The 22,817-nt window shown below is 41.5% G+C and overlaps 1 protein-coding gene across 1 annotated transcript in view; it reads left to right on the top strand.

The window, feature by feature from the left end:
* hlcs (holocarboxylase synthetase (biotin-(proprionyl-CoA-carboxylase (ATP-hydrolysing)) ligase)) overlaps positions 1–22,817 on the top strand; it is a 44,582-nt gene that overhangs the window by 6,148 nt on the left and 15,617 nt on the right. Inside the window, exons 3-7 of the mRNA XM_062048348.1 lie at positions 5,462–5,624; positions 6,671–7,614; positions 14,268–14,432; positions 17,490–17,770; positions 18,271–18,338. Coding sequence (XP_061904332.1) covers positions 5,462–5,624; positions 6,671–7,614; positions 14,268–14,432; positions 17,490–17,770; positions 18,271–18,338 — 1,621 coding nt within the window. The remainder of the gene's footprint in view (positions 1–5,461; positions 5,625–6,670; positions 7,615–14,267; positions 14,433–17,489; positions 17,771–18,270; positions 18,339–22,817) is intronic.

Raw genomic sequence — 22,817 nt, 5'->3', positions numbered from 1 at the left:
CGTATAGCTCTTTTTTTATTTCCACAAAGTGGTTGTGTTGTAATGGCCGGGTGATGACCATAGCAATGACGCTTCAAGGATCTTTTGTGGTACCTGTGAGTAATGTAATCTACAATAGAAAACACTCAAAGCTACTATATTGGGTGAAAAGAGTGTAAAGGTACCTGTATGGGGGAAGCACAGTGTACCAGGGGGTTAGTGCATGTGCCTCACAATACGAAGGTCCTGGGTTCAATCCCCGGGCTTGGGGTCTTTCTGTGTGGAGTTTGCATGTTCGTGACTGCGTGGGTTCCTTCCGGGTACTCCGGCTTCCTCCCACCTCCAAAGACATGCACCTGGGGATAGGTTGATTGGCAACAGTAAATTGGCCCTCGAATGCAGCTAAGATAGGCTCCATCACCCCACACGAACCCAAAAGGCACAAACGGTAGAAAATGGATGGATGGAAGGTAACTAAATGGGTGTAATTTGATGTTTAGTGGAAAATTAAATTAGGCTCTTTTCCACTTTTGGTTCCTGGAATCTCGATCTCCTTGAACTTAAGGTTCCTGTAGAAGTGTGTGGTTTGTGTTTCCACTGCATTTCACAGTTCAAGGTACTTTATACAAATCAGGCTGATGACGTATGGAGGAGTGGTTTAATATATTTCTACAATGATATCATTTAAATAAACGGACAATAGTTATTTTACTAAAAAGTAAGTAAATGAAAAACAAAGCTATAATATAAAAAAATTATATAGTTACAAAAAAAGAAGTTTTGAATTGTTCATAAGAAGTCAGGCTTTTGTCTGCAATGCCCAACAGTCAGAAAAACATCCTCTCAGGAAATGATGAATTCATGAGGGTCAGGGGATTCCTTTTGGTTTTTTTCAGCTGTAAATAACAATATATAAAAAAATACTGTAATTATCAGTGTTTATCTTACGCAGACAACACGAACACATCAGCTTTAGTATTAGGTTGTTAGCATTAGCATTCTGTTCACTCGGATTGAGTTATTACAGTAATTACTACACAAATGGAGTGTCACTGACTACATTTACAACTTGTAATAAAGTAAAGAATCATAAAACACGGGAAGTGATGTTAAGACTGTCCATTGTGCCAATAGATGGTGTGCACTCACATGAGATTTGCCTTGATATTAAGAGTGGCATGGGAGATGTATTCCTTAGAGTGGGATTAGATGTCAATTTTGGGACACATCCTCAGTAGTGTTCCTTTGAATCCTGGGATGTTTCGGCCTTTACTCACTAAACACCCTCATAAAAAGGCGGCCAGCTAACAAGTGATCAACTCCGTAGCTTTTGTCCCATGCCCAATCATTAGGATTAGCCTAGTTATAAAATTACTAACATCCCAAGGGACTATGCAAGGCAGGGCCGTCCTCTTCTCTGAGCCAAGCTTAGAGCTGACCACATACCTCAGAGGCCCTCCTCAGGTTGGAGGGTTGGAAACGTGGGGGGGTGGGTCATGTTCTTGGAGTCCAGCAAGGGTCCTTCCGTTTGATCCACAACCATTGGCTGCCTCTTTCAGCTGCTTCAGAAACTGCTCTGATAATCTGCTGCAGAGCCTGTCCGTGAATTCCAAGTTCCTTCAGCAATCTGATGGTGGAAGATGCCACAAATCCTCTGCATCCTACTTCAACTGGACAAACCTTCGCATTCCAGCCATTTTGAGTTGCGTCTGCTGCCAGCTCTCTATCGCAGTTTCTTGCGTTCATAGGCCTCCTCAACAGAGTTCTCCCATGGGACTGTGAGTTCTATGATATACACAGATCTTCGCGAATGGGACCAGGGACCAGAGTACCATGTCTGGCCTAAGGCTGGTGGAAGCAATCTCAGGTGGAAAGATGAGTTGCTGGCCAACATCTGCGAGCATCTTCCAGTCCCAGGCCATGGATAGGTGTCCAATTTCTGGCTTCGTAGGAAAATTATTGGGCTTTTCCCGTCCCTCCCGGATGAATGTTGTTTTTATTGGATTACTCGGTCTTGGGGGTAAGGAGTTGGTTGCATTTCTCTTGGTCTCAAGTGCTGCAGCCAGGCTCTTGAGGACTTGATTGTGCCTGCATGTGTAGCGGCCTTGTGTGAGGCTGGTTTTGCAACCAGACAAGATGTGCCTGAGAGTCGCTGGAGCTGGGCAGAGGGGGCAGGTTAGATCCTCCCCATACCACTGATGTAGGTTTTTTGGTGATAGAAGCATGTCATATACAGATCGTATGATGAAGCTGATTTTGCTTGCTTCCATCTGCCATAGTTCACTCCAGCTGATCTTTCTCCTGTCCAGGCCTTCCCACCGCATCCATTGCCCCTGTCTAGCAAGAGAGACAGCCTTTGTACTTCTCGCAGTCTCCTCCTGCCTGCGCACCTCCTCGACCACCACAGTCCTCAGCTCAGATGATGTTGCCTTGGCCAAGATGGTTTGCTCCCTGACAGGCCAAAGCCTCCTCTTCCATGCTGGATATGTCCCACAATGTATTGGTGTCTCAGAGCAGATGTAGCTTGCTCCACAGCATTAGATGGTGTCCATTTCCGTCCAGTTAGTACGGGAGGTGCAGCATTGCTGACGGTCTGGTCTTTGGAGTCCTTCAATGTCATCATAAGTCTTGCTTTTGAGCACTTGTACTCCTCTGTTAGACTTGTGAAGGGCAGTTCAAGGACCCCTTTGCCGTAAAGGCCGATGTTGCTTAGACATGGCGGGGCACCAAGCCATTTCTTCACGTATGACGTAATGGTTCGCTCTGTTTTCTCCACACTTGTTAGTGGGACCTCATACATGGCAAGTAGCCACATTACCCGTGGGAGAAGACCAAACTGTAAGCACCAAAGCTTGAGCTTCCCAGGCAGTAGAGTCTTGTTGATGCTCTCCAGCCCATTGGCGATGTCCTGCTTTAACTACTGCACTTGATCTTCATCCTTAAGGCTTGCACTGTACCATCTGCCAAGGCTTTTGACAGGTTGCTCAGACACTGTTGGTATCGGGGTCATCTCCAATGCAGAACTTCACATCTTTAAGCTGTCCCTTGACTATAGAGATGCTTCGAGATTTGCTTGGCTTGATTTTCATCCGGGCCCACTTGATGTTCTCCTGCAGTTTTGCAAGTAGACGCCTGGTGTATGCTGCAGTTGTGGTCAGTGTAGTCATATCGTCCATGAACGCTCTGACAGGTGGGAGACGGAGCCCGGTCTTAGTTCGCTCACCGCCCACCACCCACCTCAAGGCCCTGGTGATGACTTCCATGGCCATACTGAAGGCCAGAGGTGAGATTGTACAGCCTGCCATTATGCCTACGTCCAGTCGTTGCCATGTTGTAGTGAAGTCAGGTGTTGTGAAGCACAGTTGAAGGTCTTGGAAGTAGGCCTTTACCAGCGTAGTGATTGGTTCTGGTACATGGAAAAAGTTGAAGGATTCCCTCAGGAGTTCATGTGGAACTGAGCCAAAGGCATTGGCTAAGTCAAGGAATATGACATGGAGATCTCTTTTTTCCTTCTTAGCTGCTTGGATCTGGTACCAAGTCATACTAGTATGCTCCAGGCAACCAGAGAATCCAGGAATGCCTGCTCTCTGTACAGATGTATCAATGTACTTATTCCTTACCAGGTATGTGGACAGCCTCTGTGCAATTATTCTGAAAAATATTTTTCCCTCAACATTGAGGAGGGAGATTGACCGAAATTGACTTATGTCAGTTGCATCCTTTTCTTTTGGAATCAGCACACCACCAGCTCTTCGCCATGCCTTGGGTATTATTTCCTTCCGCCACACTATCCTCATGAGCCTCCAAAGAAAGCGTTTTTTGGTGATTTTGCGTTGGCAGGTCTGAAAGTAAACTACACCTCGCAAAATTTCTGCGCAAAGTGGGACCGTCAAGGTGGGGGCGTGGAACGTCGTGAAGGGGAGAAATAGAATAGAATAGAAAGTACTTTTTTGATCCCTGGGGGAAATTCAGCACCACAGTTCGCTCACAATAGACAATAATAAATATAAATAAATAAATAATATAATATAATATATATAATGTATATATAATATATAATATGTAAACAACATCAATATATTCTACATATACTCTACATTTAAGTGCAGTCAAGAAGGAACATGTGCATTATACAGTCTGATGGCTGTCGGTATAAAGGACCTCCTGTGTCCTTCCGTGTTGCATTTTGGGAGTCTGAGCCTTCCACTGAACGTGCTCATTCTCTCTGCAGGGTCCGAGAGTAGTGGGTGGGAGGTGTTGTCCATAATGGCTAGGAGTTTTGCTAGACTTCTCTTCTCTGACACCACCGCCAGAGAGTCTAGCTCCACTCCCACAACGTTACTGGCCTTCTCTACCAACTTGTCCAGTCTGTTTGCGTCCCTCGCTCTCAGCCCGCTGCCCCAGCAGGCCACGACGTACAAGAAGGCGCCCGCCACCACCGACTCGTAGAACATCTTCAACATGTTAGTGCAGACGTTGAAGGATCCTAGTCTCCTGAGGAAGTAGAGGCGGCTCTGTCCCTTCTTGTAGAGTGCCTCAGCGTGTTTTGACCCATTCAGCTTGTTGTCCATGTGTACACCGAGGTATTTATAATCCTCAACCATATAGAGGAAGCATGCGGCAGAAGTGTGTTCATAGTAGATAAGAGGAATATAAATGTTTTCAAAATCCATCCATAACTTTTTGAGTCATGTTGCAAACAAACAAACCCTGGCAAAAACATAACCACTTTGGCGGGGATAATAAAGCCTGCGTACAGCAATGCAAAGCGCGCCAGCGCCACCTTTCGTCTCGAGCGTTTCCAAGCCGCGAAGTAAAAGCGCCCGGTGGGAGCACAGACAATGCACTCCGCAGAGAATACAGTAATATGAGAAGCTACTTGATAAACCATCACCAGGAAAATATATTTGAAACCAGCAAGGCTAAACATCAATTTGTGAGGTATTTACATTATTAAAAGTCTGGGGTAGACGCCGAGATGGACAAGCGATAGAAAATGGATGGATGGATGTTTTAACTTTTTTGATAAACCGCATTTTCCAAACTGATAAAAAAATGTCCACTGAAGAGGACATTGCTTCTCAGAAAGTATAAGTTAAAAGACACAGCGTAAAGACACTCAACTGTATGTTTAAAAAAAAAAAAAATGCTTTAAACAGTGGCTGTTCCTGCACAATTCTTTGCACTTAAAAATACATGTTTCTAGTGATAAATATGATTAGAACATGTGTTTGTGTTTAATTACAGTAATGGTGTTTATTCTAGATAGTCCTGCTACCTCATTATACACACTATGGCATTTTTACCAATTTTTTTTTTTGGCAATAATATCGTACCGTGAGAGTTTGATATTGTTACATCCCTAACTGCTATGTATAGACACACGAAGGAAACACATTTGAAGGTTTTTAAGTCATTAATTGATGAGTGTAAAACTACTGAATTAAACTGCCTTCATGACAGCAGATTCATTTTTCTACAGGTGTTAAACTGGTCGGACTTCTGCATACCGCTGGCTTGCAGCCCTGACAAGCCCTTCAAGGCGGTGGCTCAGGCCAGTGTCGATAATTTCAGTCGCCTCGGTGTAGCTTTTTTAGAGGATCGACTACAACTGGATAAAGGACTTGTGCCTTCAAAGATTGTCCGTAAGTACACAAATACACTGCATTTCATGAAAGTGAGTACTTGGGGTTCCTAATACAAATAACTTTTCCACTTTCGATACGATACCAATATTGGAGTCTTGCGTATTGGCCGATACCGATACGTTGATCCAATATGATATACTTGCATTATTTTGTAGTGTGAAATGTTAAAAAGGTTTGATCAAGTACAATTTCTTGATAAGAGAACAGTATTTGGTCTAGAAAATACTAACCTATTTATTATTAACTGTCTGAAATTGACTTATGCTGTCTTTACTTGAAGTGGAGTGGTAATTTTTTCGGCGACATCCACTGGCCACAATAGTTAATTTTTGTGGACACGTTTGTTACTGGATACTTCTGCCTTGGAGACTTTAGCTGTGTCCGCAGGATGCGTCACCCGTTAAATAGGACAGTCTAGCCTGCGGAGGATACTTACATTTGAAAGTGTATTCGCTGCCGCTGCCTGTGCCGCTGCTTGTATTTGCCGCCATCATCAAAAAGATCCAGGTTGAACAAAGGTGCGCAAAGTATCTTGGGATATGGGAGGCCACTAAGGATAGTCGCGGTGCATCCTTCGAATACAGGGAAAAGGAGGGCGCATTCGTCGGCTGCATTTGGAGGAACCTTCAAATTTGAATGAATTGGGACAGCCTTCGCGCAGTGTTGTGACGTAAGCGGCCTTCAAATTCGCCTTTCGAAGGATGCAGACCCTGAATTGGCACACAGCTGCAGTCTAGCTTGTGTGCTTAGCGGTTGTGTAGCTCCTAGCTCCTGGTGGCCTATAGCCTACCATGTTTGCCTTTTGTAAATGACTTGACTAAAACACAAGAAAGACCAATCTCGTGTGCTTGTTGGAGGACATTTAGATGTTAACTGGCTGTTCAGCTTTGCACAAGTAATAAGAGCGCTTTTATCGGAAATTTTACATGCAAGCCCATTTAATACGATACTTGTTTTTTTAGCCTTGTTCTTTGGTGATAATGATACTAAATTTACTAAGAAATGCAATGCGGTATTGTTCATAATCTTTTATTTCTCCACAGCGGTTGTTCTCCAAAAATCCACTGTAAGTGAGCTGATCCAACGCCCTGAGGAGGCCGTAATGCTGTGCCAAACCCATGCTGTAAACGTTCAGCGTTGCCCTAGTCACATGACAACACACCTGCATCACCCTCAGCACTGTGACTCACAACTCACAGCAGAGAAGACATCAGAAGAACAAAGAGGATCGGGACAAAGCTGCGTCTCCGACGACGAAGGTCCTGACTCTGAGGAGCACATGGAGAACCACGGGCATCATCTCCATCTGTCTAGCTGCCATGAATGTCTGGAGCTAGAGAATAGCACTATTCTCTCAGTAAAATATGCCTCAGCAGAGAACGTTTCAGAGTATGGCGACTCCTTACTTCTGGATGGTGATGATGACTCTTTGGAAGACTTTGAACATGACACCAAAAGCTGTGACCAGTACAAGAAACCTCCAAATGTTCTCGTGCACACAAATGGCAGCAAAGAGCGTTTTCATACAGTTCGTCAGGTTTTAACTGAGTGTCTAAACGTGGAAAAGTACACTATATATCCCCTGGAGCCGCAACAGGCTTTAAGTGAACCCTGGATGGAAAGTACAAAACTCCTGGTGCTCGCAGAGGAAGAAGTTCTCACTCCCCAGCTTCAAAAACAATTTCTGAACTACCTGAGCCAGGGTGGAAAGGTCCTAGGGCTCGCATCCTCCCTCTGCCCTACAGGGCTCTCACTAGAAAATAGAGAGTGCTCTTACGGGCAAGTGCGGAGGCTGCGCTTCACACAAAAGGACGACACAGAACTTGAATTGAGTGTGTTGGCAAGCGGGAAGGCTTATGTCTGCAATGTCCCTGGGCAGGGAAAAATTGAGCTATGGGGGGAGCTCAGAGATGTTCCTCATCAAAAGGATGTGGTTATTGTCAGTGTAACACCCGGAGAGCACGGAGGGGAAGCTGTCATGTGTCAGGTAAGTGTATATCTTCAAAAGTAATGATGGATAATATGTTTTACTTAAAAGGGTCATGATATGATTTTTTTCTACATGTAAACACTTCCTTTTGGTCTACATAACATGTATTGATGGTTCATTGGCAAAATGTTGCATAGATTATGTTTTACAGGCCATCAGCCGCATTCTGACCCTCTCTTCAGGATGTGTCGTTTTTGTGGGCAGTCTTATACATGCCTCCACTTCGACTGTGTCTTCTCCCCGTCAGCCATGTTGTAGTTTTTAGCGTTTCAATATGGAGTCTATGTCAGCACGGTGCCAGAGGCGTTAGTGCATCTGCCTCACAATACGAAGGTCCTGGGTTCGATCCTGCGCCCGGGGTCTTTCTGTGTGGAGTTTGCATGTTCTCCCCGTGACTGCGTGGATTCCCTCCGGGTACTCCGGCTTCCTCCCACCTCCAAAGACATACACCTGGGAATAGGTTGATTGGCAACACTAAAATTGTCCCTAATGTGAGTGTGAATGTTGTCTGTGTTGGCCCTGCAATGAGGTGGCGACTTGTCCAGGGTGTACCCCGCCTTCCGCCCGAATGCAGCTGAGATAGGCTCCAGCAACCCCCCACTACCCCGAAAAGGGACAAGCGGTAGGAAATGGATGGATGGATGGAATATGGAGTCTACTGACAGATAAACGTTAGAACTATACGCTACTTTGTATTAAAAATGGCAAACCCAGGTATCCCGTATGAGATGCCAGCGTTCTGACTACTTAGCTAAAACTACTGGCGACCTCCCGCACCGCCAGGATTGTTCTTGAAGTTGACTGGCCTTTGTTACACTTGCACATACTCATGAACAAAATAATTTTTTAAATGGGGGATATTTTTGCATTGTTGCTGTTCTGTTGAGTACAATTCAGATGTCTTTTTTCAAACTGTGTTTTCAGGGCAGCTGGAGTTGGTGGATGGTGTTTAGGTTTTGGCAGGGTGGGGTTGAGGCTTGGGAGCCCCTAAGCCCCAGGCCCCCCTTAGGTTTAGGCGGCGCTGCTCCTGCATCTTCTGTGCAAAGCAAATCTATGCCGAGTAACAAATCCAATCCAATCTGAACCCTAAATAAAATAAACATTTAACAATTTGTTCTGTAGGATTTTGCAATGCAACTCTGAATGACAGGTGACAACAAGCGGCTACAACAAGGTTCGTTAACACTGATCAATTATTGCGATGTCTGTCGAAACGCTTTAAAGACAGTAATTCCATTGATTCAGCAAAACGATTAATTGTTGGTTGTGACTACACCAAAAACATTAATAAAAAACTACTATCTAGCAAAACGAATAATTGTCTGCATTACAAACCACATCAAAACCAACTCTTGTCATCTGTCATATCAAGAGCAGCCGCTCTCTTTCTAATTTGCGCCAACAGAAGCTCTCATTAGACCAGGGATGTCAAACATGCAGCCCAAGGGCCTGTCACGGCCCGCAAAATGAGTTTGCTAAATGTAAAAATTAGCTGCATTTTTAAAGTAAAGAAACTGCTGTTCTAAATTTGTCCACTGGATATCGCAATAGCAATTCTGTTAGGCAAGCAAATAGTTCATACCAAGGCGAGCAAGTATACCAAGCAGGAGGGACACGGTAAAGCGGGGCTGCGACTCCTCCCCCTCAGCCCAACATAAAGCAAACAGGAGTAAAATAAAAAATTGGTAACCCCGATTAAAATATTGCATGAGACACTGCACATTGATATAGTTTTGTGAAAATTGTCTTGTGCAAATTTAAAGAAAGTGAACTTTATTGTGTTTTTTTGTTCATTCCTACATGGGCTGTGACTTATTGTTTAATTGCTTTGTAGATATACTGAGATTCTAAGTTAATTGTGTTCTTCATGGTGTTTTTGAAACTGCAACAATTTTTTCCTCAGAATTTTCAACTAACTTGAAGTGTTTTGTCAAGAAGATTATTTGTCATGTGTACAGTTTCATAATCTGCGTGTTGTATTTTGGGCCAAAGTAAAACAAAGAAAACAATCTGTAGTTGTATTTTTAAGTTATTATGCCAGGATTTTACCCGTCCAGCCCACGTGGGAATTGATTTTCCTCCATGCGGCCCCTAAGCTTAAATGAGTTTGACACCCCTGCATTAGACTCAGCAACAGGTGCGTTTGATGGCCAAACAAAAAGTCGGACAACTCCAACACCACACACAAACTGTATCTGCTCGTATATGTATATGCTTATTCTATTGTCATTTATTAAGAATGTTAATGAATGGATAATAATCATGATATACTGTTACTAGATTACATACACGTTAATAAAAACTAATGATATAGTTCACATAGTCACAGTAATGTACATGTTATGCCAACAGTAATGTACACGTTATGCCATGCTTACATCTCATTGTGCAACATGCCAATGTTTTACATTTTCATCATAAGTGGGCCCGATCACTTATTGGTATATTAGAAAATAATCTCATAGAAATGACTGCTGTCATTTCATTTTTATAATAAGACATTTAACTTGTCTTGATGTCAGGTTGGTGACAGGTGTGCTGCTGGTATGGCTACAGTGTGCACGTCTGATGTTGCTCAAATGTGCTCCACTGAATGCTCAGGGATTTTTTTTTAATTGCTCAGACATGAAAAATTAGAGGGAACATTAGTGACCAATGGGGAAAAACGTCACAAATATGGCGAATTCCAAACAACTCGTTTGGAGGAAGTATGAAGGAAGGCAAGATTGTTTTATAATTATTTCCACTTTGCTTCCATGGTTTGATTTAAAACTTTTGGGACTTATGGGGATCCCAAATACACTAAAACAAAAATGGTTCTCTTTAAGTGGAGATGGATGTACCATATATACATGTGGCTGACATGTCCGGAGCGATGATTGGTCTCCTGTACGTCCTGGTTCCTTATTGGTATATATGTTATATATATATATATATATACACACATTGAAACATGACATTTTTACACAGCCTTTCTTGTTTATGCACAAATTTAAATTTAAAACATTTGTACGCACGTACAACACTTAAGACCTTCAGTATATCTGTATGTGGAAATAAATTATGGAATGGATTAAGAAAAGCAATCAAACAATGTACTAATATGATCCACTTCAAAAAACTCTTCAAACTTAAAGTGTTTGATAAACATTCTGAATGTATTTCATTCTCAAAATAATCTTACTTATTTCATCATATGAAATATAACTTACTTCACCAATTATTATTTATTTATTTATTTTTATTGTGATTACTTGTAGAGTATATTGTGAATAAATTGAGAACAGGAAGTGAACAAAAGTTTTAGCAACTGTTATGTAAAAGAAAAGGGGTAGGATTAAATAAGCTATGCTTCTTCCTACTCCTTTTCGAACATGTTGAGAAGAGAAACTGGAAATTGTGATGTATATGCAAGCAGCATGTTAGTTTATTTCGAACATGCTGCTTGCATGTTCGAAATAAACTCAAACTTAACAAATTTAATAAAAGATATGGCAACATTTAACATGGCCTATAGCTTACTGGAAAGTGCTGTCTTTGTCGTCCTCCGCGCTGAGGCAGCCTTTTTTGGTGTCGCAGTTGAGGAGACGTTTTCGCTTTGACTTTTGTCTCAAGGCGGGTTGCCTCTGGGCTCCGGCCGTCTACTTCAGTGCGGTGCGGTCCAGTCTTTCACAACCTGTTGATGGTGGTGGATTTCTGTTCCTTACGGCAGCCATTTACTTTTTCGATGGCCAGGTCGATTGCCTTCGGCTCTGGGGCCACGTTGTGTGCATTTTGTCATGTCTTGGAATGGAATTAAACTTTGCTGCCTTGATGAGGGTGAGTGCATAACAAACAAAATGGCTGGCTGAATGATTGTGTGAGTTTGTTCGACTTACAGGGGTCATATTATGATTTTTTTCCCCCCCTAAATTTGTCTAAAGTTTTGGTCCACATATTGTCTACTTGACATGTAATGGTGTTGCTTTAGTAAAATTTAGCATAGATTTTTTTTACAAATCGTCCTAATGTCACTTTCTGAGCATCCCTCTAGGGTGCGCTGTTTTGTGGGTTGTCTAATTTATTTATGTGCCGAAGTCCTCTCCAACTCCATCTCCATCCTGTCAGCTATGTTTATAGTAGAGCTGCAGCTATCGAATATTTTAGTAACAGAGTTGTCTATCAAATATCCCGATCGATTAATCAAATACATTTTATTTTTGCTTAACTAAGGTTTAACTGTACATGTTAAGTTGTGCCCTAAATTATTGTTTGTCCTAATTGTCCTTTCTTTCCTAAACACCTGTTTTTGATTTTCATTATTGAAGCCTGACACGCACAGCTGAAATGCGTCCATGGTTGATTGTGCCAATTTGTGTGTGCTAATAAAAACAGATGCGCTCACAGCCCTTTGTGCTGTGTGGTGTGACCGCATAAAATAAGTTCTTGTATCTTGTGCGTTTGTTTGATGATTATCACACGGTGCTGTTTTAATGTTGGTTTCTGTACACAAATCCGCTGACCAGTTTTCAACCTGCCAACAATACATAAACAATATAAATAGACACACTTAATAATGACAACAGTTTTAAATTTTAAGAACGCAATACAGTTTATTGCATTCATTGCATACAAAATAGTAATCAATGGTCATTTTGCCAACATAACATAAGTTTGAGATGAAAACACAAATATAAATAAAATTAGATCAAAATGAATATTCCCTGAGAAAGTTCAAATAAAAATATATTCTTAGTATGAAAAATATAACAAGAACAGTTTTCATTATATCAAACATAAAAAGTGGATTAAGTAGTTCCTTTTAATAATGCATTTGAAATGTGCAACTTAATATTCAGAACCAATATGCCTGACAGGAACTTGGCACACAAGTGCTACCACTTTGAACAAGGTCTTGAAACTCTTACATTCTACAGAGACTACAGTGTGTGTGAGTGCAAGCTATCCAAGTAACTTTTGAATATGTCACGAGGGCGGCACTGGATATTGAGTCCGAGTGTACCATGTTCTGTTCCTTTTTATTGTCACGAGGGCCGATCAGAGCTGTGGCCGCAAGGTGGTTGGTGCCTGTCGTGGCGGTAATCCCAGAACCCACTGGTAGACATTAGCAGTGAGGAATGCGTCAAGCTGAAGAAAGAGTCCTATTGGGGCCTTTTTGCTCATGGTACTTCAAAAGGCAGCGGACAGGTACCGACAGGCCAAGCAGTGTGCAGCTTCGGCGGTCACGGACGTAAAAACCCGGACATGGGAGGAGTTTGGGACCAACATCCGCTGCCTCAGGAGGGGGAAGCAGTGCACTGTCAACACTGTGAGGATGGTGTGCTGCTGACCTTGACTGCTGATGTTGTGGATCAGTGGAGGCAATACTTCGAAGACCACTTCAATCCCACCTACTCGTCTTCCAATGAGAAAGCAGTGCCTTGGGAATCTGTGGTGGACTCTCCTATTTCTGTGGCTGAGGTCGCCGAGGTAGTTAAAAAGCTCCGCGGTGGCAAGGCCCAGGGGTTGGATGAGATCCGCTCGAAGTTCCTTAAGGCTCTGGATGCTATGGGGCTGTCTTGGTTGACAAGAATCTGCAACATTGCATGGACATCAGGAGCGGTGCCTCTGCATAGGCAGACCGGTGTGGTAGTTCCTCTGTAAGAAGGGGAACCGGAAAGGTGTGTTCCAACTATTGTGGGATCACACTTCCTCGGCCTTCCCGGTAAGGTCTATTCAAGAGTACTGGAGAAGAGGCTACGCCGGATAGTCAAACCTCGGATTCAGGAGGATCAGTGTGGTTTTCGTCCTAGTCGTGGAACTGTGGACCAGCTCTATATTCCTGGCAGGGACCTTGAGGGTGCATGGGAGTTTGCCCAACCAGTCTACATGTCCTTTGTGGATTTGGAGAAGGCATTCGACTGTGTACCTTGGGAAGTCCTGTGGGGAGTGCTCAGAGTATGGGGTATCGGACTGTCTGACTTGTTTTCAGTGAGTGTTGGACTCCGCCAGGGATGCTCTTTGTCACCGATTGGACATAATTTCTAGGGGCAGTCAGAGTGTTGAGGGGATCCAGTTTAGTGGATGCAGGATTAGGTCTCTGCTTTTTGCAGATGATGTGGTCCTAATTGCTTCATCTGACCAGGGTCTTAAGCTTTCATTAGATCGATGTGAAGCGACTGGGGTGAAAATCAACATCTCCAAGTCCATGGTTCTCGCCTGGAAAGTGTGTAATGCCAAATCTGTTCTAATACAGAGCCGTCCTGCTCCATCATCTTTTCTGGCAGAAGAAGCCAGAATTGAATCTAATGTACAGAGTATTGACAACCTGCATTCACAGACAATCTGTGTTTATGAGTGAAAGCGTATCTAATTGTGGTGGGCCGCAATGTACTGTATATGAAATACTTGTATATTTGTTGCATCTTGGAAAAAGCTGTTAAAAACTAAGAGATGAATAGCCTGAAATGAATGCAACATTAATGCCCACGAGCGGTAACCTTCCAACTGGCTTCGAGTTACAGCCGATCACATTTATACGGTTTGTCATGTTGCACATTTCTCTATCATTGTTCTCAATAAACATTTGACTAAGACCTCAAATATGTTTACTTTGTGTAATGATGCTAAAACCCTGGATCTGTGGAGTTACGTGTATTCCTTGTGTGCAGGTTCACCTGGAAAAAGCTCCGGCAACTGAAGAGTTTGATAATTTACAAATCAACAATGCACTACATCACCAGGTCTTGGCAGAGATCCTGCGCTCTCTTGGCCTTAGTTGTCAGCAAAACCAAACACCAGCAGCAAGTCCAGTTTACCTTCTGGCGACATCTTGGGTAAGACTCTCAAAACTCTTTGTAGGTCTGTATTAGTAAGGGTGTGATGGTACACTCATCTCTCGAAACGATGAACAATATTGGTTTCACAAAGACAAGATGAGACTTAACATGAATTCTAAGCAGGAGTGCCGTGTTGGGTGGTAGAGTTGGGACTATTCCAAGGGCCCCTGACTGGCAGTTTTTTTCCCCATGGTGCCCAGAATTACTGACAGCACTCATGTTTTTAAGAAAACAGTACACGTAAGTACTCTGTTAAACTTTTCAATCCGGCTCGCAGGACGTCTCTAGATTTTTTTTTAAACCCTTGTCAACCGAAATTGAAGCGGCTAATATGATGTGCAAGGCAGTTTTCAAAATACCATGAGTCTTGAACTACATAAACCAGACGTGAAGCAAAGTGAACACTCAATTTGCCTTCATCAATAAAACAATATTCTAAAACTTTTACAATTTTAAACAGGGAAAAACATTTAAACACTAATAAAAATATGTCTCTTAAGAATTCAGAACAATATTTAATGTTAATTCTGCCAGGAAAGTATATTAGTGTCAATTTTTATAGTTATTTTTTAAAATAAAACTTGGTCAAAGATTTCAGTGTGTGTATAACTACGTTATGAACATATTCAACAATACCACAATAATGATAACCGTGATCATTTTAGTCTTTTGTGTCTTTCTCGCGATATCTGGATCTAAGTTGAATGTCATAGTTGACCAGCTTCTTGGTTTATGGCCACAACAATCTACTATAGAAGTGAGAGTCATGATTTATAATCTAGAATTAACTTTTACCAACTCAGAGATGCAGCAGCTCATCGGCTTTGTGTGTCAAAAGCTGCATAAGCTAGTTACCTGTCTTTTATCACGGCATGGCTAAAAGTAGTTCCTCTGCTTTAGTGCTTATAATAACAATATCGTTACTAGATCAGTAGTTTGCAGGTCACGAGATCTAAATGGAGTATTGTTGGCAGTTATTGGATGTTTTTAGAGGGCTTTGTGGGCGCAATGGATGACTCCATTTAGCTTCATTGTTAGATAGATAGGTCTGTATTGCCATTGCACAAGTACAATTACATTTTGTTTTCAGCACAAACCCATTCAAGATTAGACAAAACAAACAGTGTACAGGGTTACAGAACAGGAACGCTGATGGGTCGCCACAAGGCGCCCCGTAAAAGATGGGAAAAAGGTCAAACGCTGGGGAAGGATGAGTAAAAAAATACAATCTAGACTGGGCTCCTAAGGGGCCCAGTCTGGAGTGGGAAAAAACCTCCATAGCAAAGCACATATACATATTACAACGTACATCTCAAGATATCTAGCAACAGAGGGAAGGGAGTGCGAGGCCATGATGGTAGGCAGCAGCTCTCAGGCTCTGACCATCCATTCATCACCCCTATGGGATTTGCGTCGAGGGCGTTGGGTTGGGGGGGTGGGGTGGGGTGTGTATGTGTGGCGTATATTTTTGTGGTTGCATGTGTGTGTGTAAGCCTACAGTGTGTCTCTGTTCCGCAGCCTTGATGTTTGTGCAGTTGCTAGTCCAAAGTCAACAACAGGTGTGTGGCCATGAGAGACAAGAAGGGAGTTTGTTGTGTCTTCGGTGATTGATTGATTGATTGAGACTTTTATTAGTAGGTTGCACAGTGAAGTACATATTCCGTACAATTGACCACTAAATGGTAACACCCGAATAAGTTTTTCAACTTGTTTAAGTCGGGGTCCACTTAAATTGATTCATGATACAGATATATACTATCATATATACTATCATCATAATACAGTCATCACACAAGATAATCACATTGAATTATTTACATTATTTACAATGCACTGTCCTTCGGGAGAGTCTCGACGCCAGGGAAACAATCCAAGTTAGAATGTTTTGTATGCGAAAGAAAATAAAATTTGCTTTTCAGTCTAAATTGTCTATGGCTGGTCCTCAAAAACTGCGGGGCAGACAGTCCGATGTGATCCAAAATCACAAGAGTGTCCACAGTTCTTCCCGCATTCCCAATCATTTGTGGCAGCTTTGGGGTACTTTGAAGACTGCCAGCAACTTCCAATTTGTCGACAAACCAGAGCAACGCTTACTCCAATCATTAGATGTCCTGTTGTCATAATTCCGAATAGGTGGATATCTTCACGTCCTCGACAGAAAAGGGTCGCCAAGCACGCGGCACTCCTTCTCCCAAAAGTCCGTCGTGTGTCCAGCAACAACCGCTTCGTCACGACAAGCAGGTTCCCCCAAACCCAAGATCTTGTCAATTTCGTTGAGGTCAGTTAAATAGTTCCAATGTTTAGATTTGGAGAGCAGTGCAAAAAGAGGCAACAAGAAAGTTAAGACCAGACAAATAAGCAAGCAGGAGAAATAAGGGAGAGGAAAGGGGAGCGTCCACCCTCGATGAGTGCCAGAGAGGGAAAAAAAGCCACCTCGTACTTGCCATGTATTACAAATGAGATTGCATAAAAAAAAGACAAAGGTGTTCTGGTCTTGAATAGGGATTGTGAATGTTAGGCAAAAAAAAAAAAAAAAGTGCAGTTCCGCTTTAAGTCATGTGGTTGCAACCCAGCAACTACTCCTGGTTTTGCTTTGATTTTATGTGGATCGTATCGTTTTTTTTGTATGGTTATTATTTAAGTAGTTAAATTACTCTTATGTTAATCTTGCATGTCCCAAGGTTCTGTAAAAAACAAAGAGGAAAGGTTTTTTTGACGAAATGTGTATGTTTTTCTTTTGTTAGTACGAGTTCCGGTTCTGTGTAAGCGCTGGAACCGTTTCAAAAGTGGTGATTTGACACCGGTATCGGATAATACGCAAACAATACCCATCTCTACCAAGTATTGTAGTGTAACACCAACACGTCCTGTCCTTTACCTAATGTGTACTGTGTGGGAAATCGGTACCCCTCTATAGCGAACCGAAGGTTTAATGCCGAAAAATGTGATTACATGCATCATTGCCCCGCTAGTAAAGTATATAAATGTGTACAGTTATCAAAAATAAAAAATAAAGTGCTTGTATTCTAAACATGTTATCTCTCTTCCACACAGGAGGCCAAAGATAAGTTTCTGCAGTGGCTAAAGTCATATACCGATGAAAATGGCCTCATCCCAATGTCAAAGGCGTCTCTCAGGATCACAGCCAGTTCTGATCTACAGAATTGTGCTTTTCAGCACGATGGTTCTCTTTCCCTGATCACCAGCTTCCCTGAGACACAGACGTGGGAGCCCTTCTGTTCGGAAACCTATTGCAGTAACCTGAAAACGAGTCGACTGGGACATACAATGCTGTATGCCGATGTAGTTACTTCGACCATGGACCTGGTAGAAGGGTAATACATTCTTTGATCACAAACAAGTGCGTGCGTGCTAAAACCTCAGAATTGAGGCTTTAGTATATAATAATAAATAGTAGATGAATGTATAGATTGATGGATAGATGGATGGATGAATACTGCAAGCGAATGCATAAAGGAAACAGGACCCCAACCGCAGAGTGGGAAAACTTTCAGAAGTATTGATAAATAGTATATATAAGCACTTTGTGTAAATACCTACATGGATTTTTATGTAAAAGCATATGCATTTTGTAAGTACAGGTGATTACTTTATTTTATAAATAATATACCAAGACTGCACCAGACCCTAGACTGGAGCTATCGAGCATGAACTGATGAAGCCTGCTTCAATGAGAGGTGAATCTTCTTAAATAGTCGAGTTGTAGTGCAGTCAATGTAATATGAACTGTCATGCAAATGCAAGTATCGGTGTAAAGCTCTATTCAATTTCTTACAATGAAATTGTTAAATGTAAATGTTTGTCTCCTTTTAAGGTTTAACCACCATTTACCAGATGACGCTGGTTTAATTGTGATAGCAGGGCAACAAAGTAAAGGAAAAGGTTGGTGGTCTGCATACACGTCACAACACAGAGAGTAGTAGTATTATTGTATTGTATTAATAACAATTATATTATTATTTTAATTATTAATGCACACGAAATGTTCACATTCCTACCTTTTTTGCTAACATTTTCTATTTCATTGGATTATTTTTAAATTAGCACACACTTGTTTACACTCTGGTCTGGATTTGAAGGCCTACTGAAACCCACTACTACTGACCACGCAGTCTGATAGTTTATATATCAATGATGAAATCTTAACATTGCAACGCATGCCAATACGGCCGGGTTAACTTATAAAGTGCAATTTTAAATTTCCCGGCAAACTTCCGGCTGAAAACGTTTCGATATGATGACGTTTGCGCGTGACGTCAACGGTTGAAGCGGAAGTATTCGGAGCCCATTGAATCCAATACAAAAAGCTCTGTTTTCATCTCAAAATTCCACAGTATTCTGGATATCTGTGTTGGTGAATCTTTTGCAATTTGTTTAATGAACAATGGAGACTGCAAAGAAGAACGTTTTAGGTGGGATCGGTGTATTAGCGGCGGACTACAGCAACACAACCAGGAGGACTTTAAGGATAGCAGACGCGCTAGCCGAACGACCTCACATTGACTTCCTCCGTCTCCGGGCCGCCAACCGCATCAGTGATCGGGTGAAGTCCTTCGTCGTACCGTCGATCGCTGGAACGCAGGTGAGCACGGGTCGTGATGAGCAGATGAGAGCTGGCGTAGGTGCAGAGCTAATGTTTTTAGCATAGCTCTGTCGAGGTTCCGTAGCTAAGTTAGCTTCAATGGCGTCGTTAGCAACAGCATTGCTAAGCTTCGCCAAGCTGGAAAGCATTAACCGTGTAGTTACATGTCCAGAGTTTGGTTGTATTGTTGATCTTCTGTCTATCCTTCCAGTCAGGGACTTATTTGTTTTGTTTCTATATGCAGTAAAGCCCGATGCTATCACGTTAGCTCCGTAGCTAAAGTGCTTCACCGATGTATTGTCGTGGAGATAAAAGTCACTGTGAATGTCCATTTCGCGTTCTCGACTCTCATTTTCAAGAGGATATAGTATCCGAGGTGGTTTAAAATACAAATCCGTGATCCACAATAGAAAAAGGAGAGAGTGTGGAATCCAATGAGCCCTTGTACCTAAGTTACGGTCAGAGCGAAAAACGATACATTTTGCACTGCACGCTAGTCCTTCACTTTCACGTTCCTCATCCACGAATCTTTCATCCTCGCTCAAATTGTTAATGTAAACAATAGGAAAATGTGAGCAGCCCTTCCTCCGGTGTCGTCACGCTACTTCCGGTAGGGGCAAGGCTTTTTTTTAATCAGAGACCAAAAGTTGCGAACTTTATCGTCGTTGTTCTATACTAAATCCTTTCAGCAAAAATATGGCAATATCGCGAAATGATCAAGTATGACACATAGAATGGATCTGCTATCCCCGTTTAAATAAAAACATTTCATTTCAGTAGGCCTTTAAAAAAAAAAAGATTCTCACGGGACTGAAAAACATGTGTGCAAAGTAAAGACAATTAGGTAGCTGTTGTGACTTTACATAGATATTCAAAAGCAGAATGCTGTTAGCTATGTTGAATTTGTTGGTTAAATGTAGGGGTGTCCCAATCTGATTTTGGCTATTGGTCAGACATCAGCAAAAAAATATATGTATATATTTTCATCTAAGTTCTCTGATACGAGTAGTCCTGCAGGCGGTTTACTTATGCTAAATGTCCTCAAATAAGCACAAAAAGTTGTTATTTTCTTGTATTTTAGTCAAGCCTTTTACAAAAGGTCAACATGCTAGCAGCTACACACAGCTAAGCGCATGATAATACACTACCTAGACATAAATAAGTGTCCTTTTATTGAACAAAATTGCAGTCTTAAACTGGACATATAAACAAGTATCAAAACATTATAGTTGCATATCATTTACACCTATAAAGTCTCCAAGGCACAGGCGTATTAGAAAGTATGCAATTACCAACGTGTTTGCATCAATTAACTTACTGCGACTTGAGCTTACCCTGATGAATCATTGTGGCCTCTAAGTGTGGCCAAAAAAACGTTACCACTCCAAAGAGAATAGGTCTATTCCAGACGGTTAATAATACATAGGTTAATGGTTTTCATATCCACCATTGTTCTCTGCTGACTAATTTCACTTAATCAAACCTTTTCCAACATTCCACACTCCAAAATAATGAAAGTATGTATGATTCTTGTTGATATCCTATCGGATCAATATCGGTTTTGGCCAATACTCGATGCTCCAGTATCTGTATCGAAAGTGAAAAGGTTGTATCGGGACACCCATAGTTATTTTTGTATTGGGATTTTTTCAGATTTCACATGAAGCTCCTACATACACTCTTAAAAAAAGCTCAGGTTCGGTGCAGGTCTGCAAAGTTTGTTGGCTTGTTGTACATATAAACTTGTCAACCCCAACATTTCATTTCATTTTCATTTCATTCATGTTTATTTCGAATATGTAGACAAAACAAAAAGAACACATTTTGAAAAAAACAACAAAAAAGCCATTCAAGAATGAATAACAAAAACAATAATAATAATAATAGTAATAATAAAAAGCAAAAGAAACAAGAAATGAAAATAAACATTAATGTAAACATATCCGAAAAGGAGTGAGAAGAAGTAAAAGCTTATGTACTCCCACCCCTCTTATTACTTACTGTATGTTTAATAATAATAATAATAATAGTATATAAAAATGTTATGTCATGTAAATACATATACATATATAAGTATGTACATATATATATATATATATATATATATATATATATATATATATATATATATATATATATATATATATATATATCTACAACACACATTTAACAAGTAACTATGAATATGACACAACAGCGTGTATACATAGTATACATATACATACACATACAAACCTACTGACTCTTAGTGCAGTTCACTATATCCTGTGAACAATATATTTTTGTACATTCTTTTAAAAACATTGATGCTTGGACTTTGCTTATGTACTTCGCTCAGATTGTTCCACAACTTGACACCTGTGATGGAAATGCGAAAACTTTTCATGGTGGAATTTCTCATCTGAATTTTAAAATTGAGTTCTCTCCTCAAACTATGCCCCCCCTCACGTTCACTAAACATGTTTTGAATGTTCAGTGGTAACAAATGGTTCCTAGCCCTGTACATAGTTATTGCTGTTTGATATGAGACAATGTCGGTGAATTTTAATAATTTAGACCAGACCTGGGCATTGTGCGGCCCGCGGGCCGCATCCGGCCCTTTGTACGTCCCTGTCCGGCCCGCGTGAGGCCAATTATAAATTACAAAATAAATTTTAAAAAGCATCTATTTCGAGTGTGCAATACAACGGTGCTGCTTTTGTTTTGAAAAGCGTTATTTGTATTACTTCCGTGTGGACGTATGCTCGTGCGCGCAGCGGCAATCTCAAATTACAAAATAAATTTAAAAAAACATCTTTGTCGTGCGTGCAATACAACTGTGCTGCTTTTATTTTGAAAAGTGTTATTGTGCGTATGTCCTGTGAGGGAAGGCGCACAGCGACTAAAAAGAGAAAAGTTGATGACGAATGGCGTGTTTTCAACAAGACAAGTAAAGGTAAAGCTGTGTGCTTATTTGTGGTACACATGTTGCTGTGTTTAAAGAATATAGTGTAACGACCTGCTGAAGTAGATGTTGTCTTCTTGAGTTGCGTAAATGAGGAGTGAGGAGACGTGCGTGTGGAAGGAACGAGATATGTTGAGCTGTGTTAGTATAGCTTGCTCAATAAAAGTTTAAAAAGAGCGTTAGACTTGATGTGCACTTCTTCTGGACGCTACAATTGGTGGCAGAAGTAAAACTTTGCGCATACTGCACTGTTTGTGTGCTACGTCATCGGGAGGTACGTGCCACGTGAGGAGCTCGCCGCAAAGAGAGAGAGAGAGAGAGAGAGAGAGAGAGAGAGAGAGTTTACAGGTGCAGCCACGCTGCTTGCCACGGGGGGAATTCCGCCCTCAATGAAGACTCCCAGGTTTGATGGCAAGGCGAACTGGGAGGCATTTCATCCCACTTGTGACATCAATTGTAGCGTCCAGAAGAAGTGCACACCAAGTCTGATGCACTTTTTAAACTTTTATTGAGCATGCTATACTAACACAGCTCAACTTATCTCGTTCTTTCCAAAAGGAAAACCAATCCTCACTCCTCATTTCCGCAACAGCAACGCTTCCTCCTTCTTCGCCAATCACCTTACAGGCGTGCTACGTTCACAATGTTTTCTTATCTGGTTAAATAAAGGTTTTACAACAAAGAGGATGCAGGATAAAGTGACAGAAATTGAAATTTTTGTATTGTAATATACATCAGGAAGTGTTGTGTAAGAAAGTGTTAAAAATAAAACCATCAAAAGCCATCTGCTTTTGTATAAAGATAAGTTAGGTTAAATGAAAATATTATTATTATT

The sequence above is a fragment of the Entelurus aequoreus genome, linkage group LG05 (assembly GCF_033978785.1).
Source record: "Entelurus aequoreus isolate RoL-2023_Sb linkage group LG05, RoL_Eaeq_v1.1, whole genome shotgun sequence".
Taxonomy (NCBI): domain Eukaryota; kingdom Metazoa; phylum Chordata; class Actinopteri; order Syngnathiformes; family Syngnathidae; genus Entelurus; species Entelurus aequoreus.
Note: the sequence above shows the minus strand (reverse complement) of the source record. Positions and strands in the feature narration are given on the sequence as shown.